Source organism: Dreissena polymorpha, chromosome 3 (genome assembly GCF_020536995.1).
Source record: "Dreissena polymorpha isolate Duluth1 chromosome 3, UMN_Dpol_1.0, whole genome shotgun sequence".
Classification (NCBI taxonomy): Eukaryota; Metazoa; Mollusca; class Bivalvia; order Myida; family Dreissenidae; genus Dreissena; species Dreissena polymorpha.
Genome location: NC_068357.1, coordinates 113046526 through 113062644, shown reverse-complemented (window position 1 = coordinate 113062644; position 16119 = coordinate 113046526). Strand labels below are relative to the sequence as shown.

General features: G+C 34.8%; 1 protein-coding gene across 1 annotated transcript in view; it reads left to right on the top strand.

Annotated features, from left to right (window-relative positions):
• Positions 1-16119, top strand: part of LOC127871073 (uncharacterized) — a 156558-nt gene that overhangs the window by 56495 nt on the left and 83944 nt on the right. Inside the window, exons 43-50 of the mRNA XM_052413720.1 lie at positions 2613-2715; positions 5159-5380; positions 5825-5936; positions 6668-6967; positions 8210-8300; positions 10927-11111; positions 11609-11842; positions 13271-13486. Coding sequence (XP_052269680.1) covers positions 2613-2715; positions 5159-5380; positions 5825-5936; positions 6668-6967; positions 8210-8300; positions 10927-11111; positions 11609-11842; positions 13271-13486 — 1463 coding nt within the window. The remainder of the gene's footprint in view (positions 1-2612; positions 2716-5158; positions 5381-5824; positions 5937-6667; positions 6968-8209; positions 8301-10926; positions 11112-11608; positions 11843-13270; positions 13487-16119) is intronic.

Below are 16119 nucleotides of genomic sequence, written 5' to 3'. Positions count from 1 at the left end.
GTTTGTTTCGCGTATTAAAGATCTTTGCGGTGCTTATATAGAATGGTTATCGGGTTTGTTTAACAAAGCGCATTTTTTCCAATAAAAGCGGCGTTTTCAATCTTTCTGTCAAAAAACAATGGCGGCGCCCGGAGAGCGTCCTAAAAACCTGCAAAGCGACCAAAAACACGCTTTTAACATATTGAACGCAAAGTGAGCCGATGTTAAATGTTTAGAAAGACATTATAGAAAAGATCTTATACGATGCTGTATGTTCAGTTGCCGACACAGTCGGAAAAGCTTAACAAAAACGCGACACGACGGGTCCAAACTTAAACACACAAAAAAACATTGAACGAGTGGAAGGGACAAGTCCCGTGGCTAATCGTTGAAAAGGTTGAATGGGAGACCCGTTTTAATTGTGAAATATGTAAACATTCATCTAAGGCATGCAATCTAAGCACAGTTTGGGCATATGAAGGTATTTGAAAAATAAAATTGTATAATACTGAAAAGACACTGTTGAACTCGTATAAATAAAGTTGCTAGTATGTATATTTTGATTTTGTTGCATGAAAGTAACCATTATTATTTATTTTTAGGTCATTTAGAAAAAATAAGAATTATTTTCCAAAACTTAGTAGTAACGTTAAGAATAAAATTTCTGATTTACGAATTCTTTTTGAAAATCTTGTAGTAATTTAAGAACTTCACAAAACCTTATCTGGAGCTCTGGAGATACCATTAATTGAATGTTGTTAATTGCAATTAAATTCAAAACAATCAAGTTTATGCCAATTCAGACACGCTTATCCAAATTTTGTTACAAGACCAACCATTGCTTCTGTGTGCCGACAAATCTGCATAGAATATTGGGATTTCAAACCAATGTCTTCAGTACATAAATGACTTTTTGACCAGTTGGCTGCAAATTTGCAATTGCATAAAACTCAAATTTCATTGATTTTATGGTACAACTCTGTCTAAACTGTTATTATTGTTTTTTATTATTGGTAATCAGCTTTAAGTTTCAGAAATTAGTACTTAATTTGTCTATTCAATCACTTACATGTAAACCCTTAACGTGCCTGATTATGATAATCAGATTCAAAAGAAGCATCACTACATGAATACTTGAAATACACATGTACATGTTTACAATTGTTTATTAGTTTTACAACTCACGTAAGACAGTCAGACTGATGTATGTCTTTCCTACTGCTAATTAACCATGCATACATGTACATATACATGTACAAAGTATTTGTGAAGGCAAAGTGACCCAGTTTATGAAATAATTAAGTAACCATGCGTGACAAAGTTCACTGACTCCTGTGAATCTGTGGTTATCATCCATAAAATTATTTAGAGTTGAACAAAATAAATATTGTATAAGAGAAGATTGCAGTTATTTTGAACATAAGAGTTACTACAAATTTTTGACTGATCCATACATGTAACTACACGTAATCAAAGATAACCTTCCAGTTAATTCAGTCCTAGAAGGAAATTTTAATTGTGTCACCCTGTAAAGTCATAAGTAGTTGCCACAATAAACATGTCCATATATTCTGCATCAATCTTTCATGTATTCTCGTTAGTCCATAAAAACGTACTCCCAGAGTCTTGTTGATAATTCTTCCTATGGCGGCTCAAAGCAACCCTTTGGGTTATAAAGCTGAGAGTTGAATTATTGCAACTAGTATTTCCAGTTTGCTCCATACATTCCAGTTTGACATAGATCTAACTAAGTTAACCTTTTATATAAGAGTCGCTTTTTTAAATATCCTTTCTTCTGTATTTAGAAAATGCATATCCAGTATTGCAAAGCATCGTTAGTGGTGACTAAAAAAAAACATTACATTAAACTTTGTTTACATTGGACATTGTTTTCTCATCGCGATTTAGCAAACAAAGGAAACAACAGTACTGTGCTCTCTAAAATGTATATTTCAAAAAGATAAATCATTAAATTTACTGACTTCTTCATTTTTAAGAGAAAAATTACACTTAAATTTTTTTTGCAAAATTTGTGAAGACATTCACTTGCTTAGGCGGCCATATTTGCGAATGCTACTTCAGCCCTTAAACATTCGTAACTTTTACATTGGACCTTACGCATTCATAGCAGGTGGTTGAGTAAGACTTTCTTATGAAACGCTCGAATTTTCTTACGAAGTTCGCAGGTTTTTTTTCTCCACTTTTTGGGAAGATAGCCCATGGCTTTGGAATTGGGAATTTTATCAGCATTTTCATGAAATTGGGAAAATAAATTCATTAGCCTTTATATTTCAAACGAAAAGTCCACTGATTAGGGAAATACTAAACTTGATATAACTCTTAATAATCATTCACATTTAAAAGAACAAAATCATATAATTCTTTGTTAGATGTAATTAAATTACAAGTGAGATAAAAAAAACAACATTAGACACTTCTTTCTAAAAAAAAACTACAAATTTTTTTATTTATTTTTTTGGGAAATTGGAATTTTTTTTGCCACATTTTGGGAAAAAAGTATACTTGTTGGGATTGGGAACATAGCCAAATTTCGGCTATAAAATCGGGCAAAAAAATCTGGTTCGTAACAGACTTTTATGCAACGACCCCATTGAACGTGGTTCTATTTTCAGTCTACAATTCCTTGTTTCTCGAACCACATTCGGCTGGATATCGACTGCAGCGTGTCAAAAACCTGGGTAGAGATAGATGCTGTGATGCTGCACGGCCCCCCAGGTGAGTGAGAATTATCATTTTAACAAAAAACTGAAATGTATATGCTTAAGTACACACTTTATGTAATGCTTTATTTTAATAACATATATGATTGCTATGTACTTTCAGATAAAAAGCATCGTGCGAGTGAAATGTTTTTTATGTTATGCACTGAAACTATGCCAATTGGTTCATTTAAGAATTAAAAATTCACCTCTGACACATCGGATAGCTATTACCCCGGCAAGCAACAACATAAAAAACACAAAAAGCAAAACACAGCCGACATGCAAAACTATATAAAATATAATTGTCACTATTTCAATTTATGCTATTTTCAGACGTCTGGCCTAGCTTTGCCGTTTGTTATCGATTATATCACATATAATACAATTTGGTCCTCCACTAAAAAATTTCTCAAAACCGGCTTAACATACTTTTATGCATCGGATTGCGCAATTTATGACTTATGTCTTGTGATGTAATTATTTATCCGACGAAACATATTAGTTTTAGTTAAATTCTCTGGATGTTAGGGACATGTAGGACCTGGTGTTTTTTAAGTTATTTATTTGTTTAGAGCATTGATCAAAAGCAAAACGTATTTCGGATTGTGTGTTTATCATACATAATTGTAAACTTCGATAGGATTACAATAAAATAGTGTGATTTAAAGTAAGTTTCGATAAAGGAATGGAAGAATAGAAAATGGAAGTGAATATTGGTTTCAGTTGTGATCGATATTTTAATTAACCCAATTATGTACTTTGTTTAATATTAATTATTTTTTATTATTTTGTTGATTTGTTACTCACTTTTATGATACTAATGATGTGTTGCTCATGACAAGCGTAAACCTTTCTTCAACTCATCGGACAAATTCAAGAATGTCCTGTGTAATTGAACAACCATAAACTTGTATTTATGATATTTTTTTTGTATATTGAATTAATAACGCATAACTGAGTTTCCATGTTGCACAACAAGATGGCGTCTAGCTAGCGCTGTTTGTTATGTGACGTCACAATGCTTATGTTTCCGCGTTGCGTTTCCCATAAAAAATATTTAAACACAAAATACTCGAAAACTAGATTTTTCCCAGATATGACGCCTACGCCAACAGGTAGATCACATTCTGGTCTATATCTGGTGGTGAATTGTCCAGGGAGCAGGGGTGAATTGTCTAATTAGCCATCGTGTAGATCGCGTTTTGGTCCATATACATGTCAAATTTCAGCAAAAGTTACAGTCCAGTTTTCAAGAGACTTAATTAAATCACGGCTATACCCTGGAGCCTTAAGAATGTTAGCCTCCATTAACATTCGTTCAATTGAACGTCATCAATAGATGACGTCCAATATGTCACTCATTCCATAAAGTGAAATACTGGAATTCTATCTGACCTTGTGTATGTGCGACCAAAAATATACCAGTAATTGAGTGGGATTTATTTTCTGTATGTATGCAGACATGAAATTTACCAAATATTTGAGAGCATTTCCTATTGAAACATTTTATTAGGAGGCAGTCAATAGTTCAAAATGTTAACCAGTAAATAGTTCACAGCACAACTTAATTAGCAAATCTCCACAAAATTCTAATACCTTCAATAAAATGTCAAATTATGGCATATTTGTATTTATATAATGCGTAAGGTAATACATGTTATATAATATATTAAATTTGCACTAGTGCTTTCAGATGTAAAAAAAAAAAAATTCTTGCAAACAAAAAAGTGTTCAATGGTAAAAAAATTGTTTACTTTAATTAGAACTGATACCCTTGTAAATTGTATGGAAGTATTTTTTTTTGATGGACTGGTGCTTTGAAATTGAAAGCAATAGAGCCCAAGAAGCATAAATCAAAGCAACAAATGTGGCCATAAAGTTATATACCAATAACTTATCCTGTGGCCACAAAAGAAAACTACAACATATAAGTATAAAGTTCAACTTAATTTACAGGTTTAGTTATGGCTCATTGTAACATATGCTTTTATCTTGTACACTCTACATAGACTTAAAATAGTTTTATGCAGATCCGTTGCTATGTCACATTGATGTTTATAGGAAAAATTATGGGATAACAAATATTCATTTTAATGCAGCCAATTTATTTGAAAATTAATAAAATGTTAGATTGAATACCCATTAAAATTTGTAATATATTTTCTAAATAATATGGAAATAATATGTTTATCAATCATTCGTCAACACATTTGTGATCACTGAAAGCAGTGTACTTATTTACGCCACCCTACCTTCCTTAGCCCTTTGCATACTGGAAAATTTGTCGTCTGCTGAAAAGTCGTCTGCTGAATTTCTAAAATTAGCATTTTCTTCATTTTTTTTTCAAAGAATACTATCAGAATAGCAAACAGTTTGGATCCTGATGAGACGCCACATTTTGTGGTATCTCATCTGGATCCAAACTGTTTGCAAAGGCCTTCAAAATTTGGTTCCAGCACTGAAAGAGTTAGATACCTGTAACTGCAAGCCATACCAGACGTGCGTGAACAAGACGTGTGTCTGCCCCACCACTTGCCCTGCTGTTGTCCAGCCAGTCTGTGCCAGGGACACTGCTGTTGGCGGGAAGATAAGAGAATTCAATAATCAGTGCTTGCTGAACAAAGCTAGCTGTGAAGCTAATGGGACGATACAATTTCTGGTTGAGGGACCATGCCCAGGTATGAGACTTGTGCTGTTTTTGTATTGATTAATGTGATAATTTAACCCTTTGCATGCTGGGAAATTTGTCGTCTGCTAAAATGTGGTCTGCTGAATTTCTAAAATTAGTATTTTCTTCGATTTTTTTCTAAGAATACTATCACAATAGCAAACAGTTTGGATCCTGATGAGATGCCACGTTCTGTGGCGTCTCATCTGGATCCAAACTGTTTGCAAAGGCCTTCAAAATTCGGTTCCAGCACTGAAAGGGTTAACTTTGACTGAAACTTCACAAACAAAATTTGAACTTGTGCACCTCCATATTCTGTTTTTAACAACATAAAAACAGTTGAATGTGGGGGCACACATTTCTAGTTTTTGAAGCCTGTTTGTCATTTTATGAAAATTTAGTAGAATCCTTTATCCATGTACACAACATGTAATCAACCTATTCTTGTCATCAGTTGCGGGTCAAGGCTGCAGACTGGCAGAGTTCTCCGCCCTTGCAAGTAGTCACTTCACCAGCCAAGTCATCTTGGGATTCTCAGGAGTTGAGGATTATCAACAATTCTGCAAGTATGTACTGTCTACATATATTTTATGATTGCCTGTTTTCAGAGTGGAATTTAGCCCTTTCCGACTCAGATGGAGAGTGAAAATGGGTAAAGGCCACCAGCATAAAACAAGAAAAGCCTGCGAGTAACTTGCGGTCTGTTCAGGTTTTATGCTGTTTGCTGCTCTTAAGTACCTTATGGTTTGAAAGGAAGATTAAGTGAACCCAATAAGGAAGGTCTTAAATTTAATTTGATTTTTTTGGCCAGTACAAATGCATCAAAGTGCATCAAAGTGCATATCTGATATGATAAGGGTTGCATTGGTGATTTTAATGTTTTTTTAGAGGTTGGCTAGTGTTAAATTGTTTTCAATCGATCACTATACTCTTTTGTGATACTTGTGTGTGTGTTCTCATCAGTAAATGCCAATTATGTAATAGTATGAATGCAATATTTGAGATCAAGCTAAAAAATTTATTTTAATTTGTGATTTTATTTAACTTTTTCTTAGAATAAATTTCAGTAATATTCAAATGCTGATTTTGAGAATGTTATGGTTTATTTTGTATATTTTTTTTAATAAGCAGTCATTTGGAACATTAGAAAATACTCTTTTTTTCAAGTGAAACCATATTATTTGTTTTGATAAATACAACTTCAATTATCATATAAAGGTTCACCTATTACAGAAACTCACAATTTATGTAGAGCCTGGACAAACATTATCATAAAATACTTAAATGTATATTACAGTAGTGGAAACGCAACTCTACAGATGGCGATGGGATACCTTAATGGCTGTTCAAATAATACGAAACTTTCGATGTCCAAAATCATCACCGTATTCAAAATGCTTGCTGAGTACTCTTGCCCTGTTGACATGACAACAACCAATATCATGAATACCACCGGTGTAAACGGAACAACACCTAGCTCAGTTATTCCAAATGGTCCGGTTTGCGACCCATACACAGCGGCAACGCTTGTCTCAAGATTGAGCCTTTCCTTGTCTGAGTGTGTCGTGAATAAAACTCTTCAACTGAAAGTCTGTAGGTGAGTGAAGTTGCTGTTGTGATATTTTGATTTATATCAATTTATTTTATGCTTTATAATTGTTTACAGGGAAAATTGATGCAAACTGGTAATTCATTGCTTAAAAAAACAAAAACAAAAACAAGTGAATATGATGGACTGATTTTAACTGATTCTTTTCTACATGATGTGGTTATTTTGATGTCATTTAATAATTATATCTGAGTAGGTAGCCAGTTTGACCCTTTAAAAATGTAACGACAACATGCACACATTACTGTAAAGCATTTGAGTAGATAATCAATTTTATATTCCCAAGTGATAATAGAAAATAAATATTGTAACTTGTTAGCTGCTCCTCTCATGAAACAATATTTCTGATAACTAGTGATTAAAATCTGTTATCAACTTAAACCAACAAATATCCTGTATAATTTTATCTTCATTGTAATTTGCTTGCACTTCAGTCCATTATGGTGTGCCATGAAGCCCATTATAATGCGCCATGAAGCCTACTATAATGTGCCATCAAGTCCATTATAATGTGCCATTGAGCATACTATTTTGTACCACAAAGCCCATTATAATGTGACAAATATTCCATTATTGTGTGCCATGAAGCCTACTGTAATTTGCCATGAAACCTGCTACAATGTGCCATGAAGGCAATCATAATGTTCCATGTAGCTCAGTTTAATGCACCATTACACTAACTACCAGGTACTCCTTTTCTTTATGTATGTGTGCTAGAGGCAACAAGTGTGACCTTATATATCAATGTAAATTATAACATTTGTATCAGACATACATCTGCTTCATGGCTTGGAGGAAGCCATCTGTATCTTTACATAATCTTTATAGTTTTAGCTGGAATGTATTTATTTAAGCTTTATAATGAATTGAAATCCAAGGCTTATTTGAAGCAATCTCGAGTCTGTTGCCCGAGTAGAATCAGAACCTACTGTCTGTATAACTATCCAAAAAACACTGTTAACAGTGGGGATCGAACACATGACCTCCCAGTTGCTGGATGGATAGCATATTGATATTGACAAACAAATTACAAGATTTGAATTGTTCCACAATGTTTGGCACATTTCACATATATGCACATTCTTTAAATAATTCCATTTTACATGAAACTCTCCTAGTGGATAGTTGTGGCATTTAGTTTCATAGTAATATCCTTACTTGTATCAAACGTATCTCATGCGTGCAATTGAACAGTCATGTCTTTATTTGTTTTGACTCTGCAACTTTCAGATCTGTTCATCTGATTGAGAAGAGGATATGGGATCTTCTCAGCCCCTGCCCATTATTGGTTGCTATGCAAGTAAAACATTCATGGAGACAGGTGGGTGGTTATAACTGCATAGTAACCTTGTCTGGTAAAACAGGACTTTTAATGCATGTGCATAAAATGTCATCCCAGATTAGCCTGTGAAGTCTGCACAGGCTAATCAGGGATGACACTTTCTGTTTCAATGCTTTTTTTGATAAAAGAAAGTTTCTTGTGATCAAAAGTCCATTATCAAGGTAGAAAGTGTTGTCCCTGATCAGCCTGTATTGACAGCCCCCGTGTTTTAACTTTAATTCTCTGTTCAAGGACTGATTAAAATAATAATTAAATTATATAAAAGATGTGCAAAAAGATGCGGTGACAGAAACTACTGTAGAAAAAGAAATAGGCAAACTAAGAGAAGTTAAAGTGAAGGTTGTTGTTAACATGTTAAAGTCAAGTAAAAATGTCAAAACTTCCCAATACTCTGAGCAAAACTTCCAAAATCAGTGGCAAAAAAGCTAAACTAAAACTTGAAGTACTCAAAAGTTAAAAGCAATGTCCTGGACCTTTACATTTTAAGGGCCCTCCACTAACTGTGGCACTTGTCCTAATGTTAAATGCTTCCACTCCATAACCCATTCCCACTCAAATGCAAAGTGAAAACGGCCAATTATGTAACCAGCATAAAACCAAAACAGCCTGTGAGTAACTCGCAGGCTGTTCAGGTTTTGTGCTGTTTGCTGCTCATCAGTACCTAAAAATTGCAATTGAAACCTTTGAAACTTAAATATGATAAGAATGTCTTTTAATTAAATTTCTTTTTGTAATTGCCTACAAACGTGTTAAAGTGCACATCTGAGTGGTAAAGGCTAACAGGTTCCACTCCATAACTGACGTCCTATCACCATCAGGTGACCGTGCTGGTCCACAGCACCTACAACCAGGGATCATATTTTCCCGCAACATCAATCGGTCCGGATTTAAATGGGGAAAAGGTGTCCGAAAAATTATATCTGAAATCATGACAAATTACGTTAAAATATATACCGTTGATTTTGCTATTCATGAAGATGGTATAATAAATGTACAAGTTAAATTCCCTTAGGCATTATTTTTAAACGGAACATACGAGTTTTCTCATTTTGTTTTATCATTTGCTATTTCATTGACATTCGTTGTTTCGTGTGCATTTTTATCTGACTGTTTTTCATCGTTGTCAATATTATTAGTCTGTGTAAATCTATACCGATGTTGTAAATCGTTGTCAACTCGATAATAGCTTACAAACATGCATTGAACCAAACAAATGTCTGTGCATAGGTTTGTTACTGACAATAACAAAACCAAATAGTTAAGAAATAATTCATGAACGTTATAGTTTGTAGTCAAATAACCCACGGCTGATAGTTAAGATGCGTAGGGATTAAATAATTTGAAACCACGCATTTAAACTTTCGGTTGTGGGTTATTCAACAACAAACAATAAAGAACACGAATTATTTTGATTCTAACACGATTTTTACTGAAGATTTATACACTTACACGATTTTTACTGAAGATTTATACTATGTATGTTATTATTCTTGTGTACTATTTTATGTGAAGTTCCGCCCATAAAAATAACTTTTGGCTGTTCTGTCGATAAGATCCGCGACTTTTATTTATTTATTGCCGAATTATTACGCTGGTGAAAAATGTATCGGCATATTTTGTTTAATTACAGCACGTGCTTTCAGTGTATAAGGTCCGCCCACAATTATTGCAGAATAGCCGATTTTCTTCTTTGTTTATATGACAATTTACTGTATCATGCAAGAAATGCACAATTTCCACGAGGATAACATCGAGGTTTGTATCTCCGAAGTAACTGTCAACGATTTTATCCTGGACGAGTACCTAACGGACCGATTGTGCTAGGTATAAGCCAGTGGAATTATCGATTGATATTGACACGGGGTTATTCACGCGTGACTAATACACAGCCGCGCGAATCTTCGCTGCATGGGGCCATACTCTGATACTAGTCGGCTGACATGCAATATTCTGGTCCTGACCAGTTTAGAGACTGCAGCGAATGGTTTATAACACCTAATCGAGATAAGAATGTAATTAGAGTGTGCACTGTGTAATCGATTTCATGACATCGGAATTTTAGCAAACAGAATCAGACCGACTGTTTGGGATTTTCAATCGGTCTTTCATGACCTCAATCGGTCTAGGACCGACAAAACCGACAAAAATATGATCCCTGCCTACAACCCTTATATGAGTCGTGTTCTGAGAAAACAGGGCAACATGTCCCAGATTAGTTTGTGCAGTCCGCATAGGCTAATCAGGGACGACACTTTCCGCTTTTATGACATTTTTCAATTAAATGAAGTCTCTTCTTAGCAAAAATCTTATTTAGGCGGAAAGTGTCGTCCCTGATTAGCCTGTGTGGACTTTTCGTGTTCATGATATTTTTCGTTTTTCCTCCTAGCAAAATTCCAGTTAAGGCGGAAAGTGTTTCGCAGATTCGCTCAGATTGCAAACGTCAGAGGTGTATCTGGGACAACTTTACAGGTGTATCTGGGACAACTTTACAGGTGTATCTGGGACAACACTTTACCCACAGGTGTATCTGGGACAACACTTTACCCACAAGCATTTATCCCAGGTTTGTGAGACTGCAATTAAAATGATGTCTTATCCCCATCAGGTGAGTGAGCTAGCCCACAGCGTCTGTGACCCAGAGGACGAGGACCTGCCATTGGTTCCCGCATGTCTCTCAATGGACTACGCCAACGTGACGGGCGTCTGTCGGCCCAGCCGTGCAGTGGAGTGCCTAGGAGAACTGGAGAGAGAGGTGTTTGCGGAGACCAGTACAGAGAATAGATTCTGCACGTAAGTACTGGGATAGTTGTTGTGAAAATCTTAAGGAAAGTCCATATTAAGGTTGTACTAGGGTGAAACCTTTTGATCAAATTTTGGATTTGAGAGTCAATTTTTTCTGCTTATAACAACATATTATTCTTTTGAGCTATTCATAATTGTACATAATTAAAAACATATTTTGATAAAAATATTTCAGCATCAAAAAGCAAGCAATTTTATGCACGTAAGGAATATTATTAAATTTTCCTCTAAAAAACTGCAAACATGGGTCCTGGCGTAATGAATACAGAATTTTGATTGTCTTTTCCTTGCATTTTATCTTCTTCATATTATATTAGAAGATAAGATATAATTTATGAACCCATGCATTTATGCCATCAGAGTACAAACTATAAATGTTCAAGTTCATTTTATAGCTTAATAATTTGTATCAAAAATGCATGTTTTCTTTTATGTTTCAGAGTGAATATTTGCAATATCTTAAGAGCCTTCTGTATTTGATTCAGTTACCTGCGATATGCAGTGAGGTGCTTCATAGACCACACAGCCACATGCGACCCCTACCTGGCAGCGGCCATGAATCCTCTGATGCGCTACACCCTCGCCAAGTTTGATGGGCGCTGTGGCGGTTCTTGGTGCCCGGTGTCGGACCCCCCGGTAATGTGTGACCTTGAGACTGCCCATATTTGTTACGCCCGACTGCAGATTGGATCCCTGGTGCCCGGAGCTGACACCTGCCGGTATGTTAGTGAAAAGTTTTAAGTTTAAAAGGTATTGAAGGTCTTGAGATTGCTGTTTGAGCGGGAATCAAACTTGTGACTATAAGATTTCTTGTTGGATACCATATTCACTACACCATGACCTTAAATATATAGATAACTTTTGGGGTATATTGGGTAATTCACCCCCTATTTTTGATAACAATAGGGTTTTTGTAAATTCAATAGTTTTAGCAAAAATTTTCACCCCCTATTTTGAGCTTAATTGGGTTTTTCACCCCCGGTTTTTTACTTAATTGGGTAATTTAGGGAATGACATATATAATATAATAAAAATCTACTAAGGTTATTATATTATTTATACATATATATAAATGGAATTTAAGAAGGTTCCTGTACATAACAACAAACAATAACTGATTTCTGATCAAAGTTCATTCAATTTTGCTTTGAATAAGACCACGTTTGTGAAAATCGCTGCACAATTGATGAAGTTATGGCTGTTCAAAGCAACGCTTCCAATTTTCCGGTCATTTTGAGTTGAATACCTTGAAAATGAAAGTAGAAATCCGACAGGTCTACGAATAATTACAATGATACCCCAAAGATTGATATCTGCTGGAAAGACTGCCTTCTTTTCATCATACCATGGCATATAAACTATCAGGTACATTTTGGTATGGAAAATAACCAGTCTAAAAAATACGCCCGGTGTTCGTAAGAATTGTGTTCTGTTACCGAAGGTTTTTTTACGGGTATTACATTATTAAATTTGTATTTGCGTTTATGTACACTTTATTTTGAATTTAATTACGTTTTTGGTTATTTTAATTGTGTAATAACGCAAATACGATTGTTATCTATAGCCCTGTAGGACTAGGTTGTTTTTTTTAACAATGAGATTTCTACTAATGTATTGTATTGATTTAAACATTATTGTAATATTATTCAGTCCATGTACAAAATATTACATGATTCATTTTGTTGCCCTTTTTTTCAACTAGACAGCATGTGATGCAGATTTTGAAAGTAATTCAGTGTGAAAATTACACACGTTAAGTACCATACCCAATCAATTTATATTAGAAAGAGCAACTTAAATCAATACACTGTACATGGGTTTATGCATAATGATTATATTTTAGTGTGTGTGAAATATGTTACATATTATTGTGAAATAAGGCACATATATTCTTTTGAAATTGGTACATATTCTTGCGAAATATGGAATATATTCTAGTGTAATACACTACATACTCTTGTGAAATATGGAACATATTCTTGTTAAATATGGTACATATAATGGTGTAATATGTTACTTATTCTTTTGAAAAATGTTTTATAATATTATGAAATACTTTACATATTTATGTGAAAAACAGTACATATTGTTGTAAAATAAGGTGCATATGCTTGAACATAGATTTACAAGGTTTCCATTATTGTCAGACTCGTCATGGAAGTGACAGACTGTGTCAAGGAGTCCATAATGGACTGTGACACGTCACGGAAACTGCTGGGACGTGAGTTATTGAGCCGCGTGGAAGTCCTGTCAGGCATCGTATGTGAGCCACGCCCACCAATCATTGTCCCAGATCTTAACCTGTGCTTGACCACCTACAAGAACTTGGCCTTCAAGCTACTGAACTTTGATTGGAACGTTACGTAAGCAATAACATTAAAAGTTTTAATTCTTTCCCGCTAAAAAGCAAAGTGTAAATGGATATATTTAGCCAGCATAAAATAAGAACAGCCTGCAAGTAGCTGGAAGTCTGTTAATGATTTATGCTGTTTGCTGCTCATTAGTATTTAACGCTTTGAAATTATATAAGTGACCTTATGCATGTCAAAGTGGGTATTTTAGTGGGCAAAAGTTAAGGCAAAAACAAATAAAAATTGGAACTCATAATGTAGTGATTTGTTGGCCAGCTATAAGATACTTGCCTTCATATTTCTGGATAAGCGTGTAGCATTAGTAATATTGCAAATGAGAACTGCTTTTTTTCAGTTATTTGTTTTATGTAGCTGTTGCTTAATCAAGTTGATTGACTGACTTCAGTCTTGATCCTGACCTTTGACTTGAATAAAACATGAACAATAACAATAAACAATAACATTTCTATGAAATAAGCAATAGTTTATTTGTGTATAGTTTATCAAATCTTTGTGTAACACATAGCAATAGATAACTTCTTGGATTATTAAATTAGTTATTACCAGTTGAGATGAACCCTGTGAAATGAAAAAAAGTGTTTAGTTCACACCATTTTCAGAATGCAAGAAATATGTACCTAACTACAATATCTGTAGATTTGTTTTATCCCTGCAAAAAAAGTTAAGGAGGGAAATATTGTGATTACTTTGTGGGTTTGTTGATTGGTCTGTCTGTGTGATGTTTTGTCTCCATATATTGTCTATAACTTTGTGAAGCAATCTGTTGTCTGATTTCAGCAATTGATTGGAAACTTTAACTCTTTCAGTGCGGGAACCGAATTTTGAAGGACTTTGCAAACAGTTTGGATCCAGATAAGACGCCACAGAACGTGGCGTCTCATTAGGATCCAAACTGTTTGCTATTCTGATAGTATTCTTTGAAAAAAAATCAAAGAAAATGCTAATTTTAGAAATTCAGCAGACAACATTTTAGCAGACGACAAATTTCCTAGCATGCAAAGAGTTAAATTTGTCATCATCAAGAAATGCAGATATGCAAGACACATTATTCACGGGCATTATTCCACTTTTTAAAACATATATATTAGCATTTGAACTTAGCTTTTTGCATGTCTGCCATATATGATGTTAAAAATGTCTACAGTGGAACATTTCTGAAACAATTAAGTTGCAACATCAAGTATGTCATATCAGTGTATATGTGCACTACACCATTATTGCCATGGGCAGTGATTCTCTTATTAAATATTGTTTAGTCATGTGTCCTTGAACTTAGCCATAGGCATGACTGCGAGTAAAAAGGTTTGAAAAGTCTGTGGAGCAAACAACTTCTACATTCATTTAATAAACTTGAAACTTAAAATATTTCATCACCATGAAATGTATATGTGCAACACACAATTTTTGCACAAAAATTCACTTTTTCCTGAGTTTTTTTAGCTCACCTGAGCGATAGCTCGGGGTGAGCTATTGTGATCACTCAGCGTCCGGCGTCCGTCCGTCTGTCTGTAAACAATTTGTAAACATCTTCTTCTACTTCGTTTTTGCCTATTTTGTGAAAACTTTCAAAAATCGTCCACATTTTTTGTCCGATCCTTTCCAAATTTGCACAGTGTCTTTATATCAATGAGGACACGAACTCTACAAAAAATAAGCATTATTGGTCCATGAAGTACAGAATTACCTCCCCTTGAATTGAGAAAATGGTGTTTATGCAATAAAGTCCAAATTTTTCATCCAATTCTTTCCAAACTTGTAAGGATTTAGCATGGTTCAAACAAGGGAAACAACTACCATTTATGCATGTTCTTTTTATTACAGATTTGCCTCCCTTTAATTCATTCAAAATCTCATTTTACAGCAGAGATTCCAAATCTGACCTGTAAATGAGCCCCATATTTACTGCCAGTGCTAGGTTACCTTTTCCCATTTGATCATTCTTAAGTATTGGTCTTGTAATGCTGCTACTGCTTCTGCTACTGCTACTGCTACTACTACTACTACTCCTTCTACTACTTCTACTTCTACTACTACTACTACTACTACTTCTACTACTACTACTACTACTACTACTACTACTACTACTACTACTACTACTACTACTACTACTACTACTACTACTTCTACTACTACTACTAGTACTACTACTACTAGTACTACTACTACTACTACTACTACTACTTCTACTACTACTACTACTACTACTTCTACTACTACTACTACTACTACTACTACTACTACTACTACTACTACTACTACTACTACTACTACTACTACAACTACTATTACTACTACTACTACTACTACTACTACTACTACTACTACTACTACTACTACTACTACTACACCACCACCACCACCACCACCATTCACAGTGACAAAAAACGTATTCACACAATGGCTGCTACTACAACTTATAGCCCATATAGGGGGGCATGCATGTTTTACAAACAGCCCTTGTTTCTATGGGATTTTAACCACAACTGTTCATGTTTATCTCCGACACATATTTTTAGGTCACCTGTCATGAAGTGACACGGTGAGCTTATGTGATCGTGTGATGTCCGGCGTCCGTTGTGCGTGCCTGCGTGTGTCCGTGCGTCCGTCCGTCAACAATTTGTTTG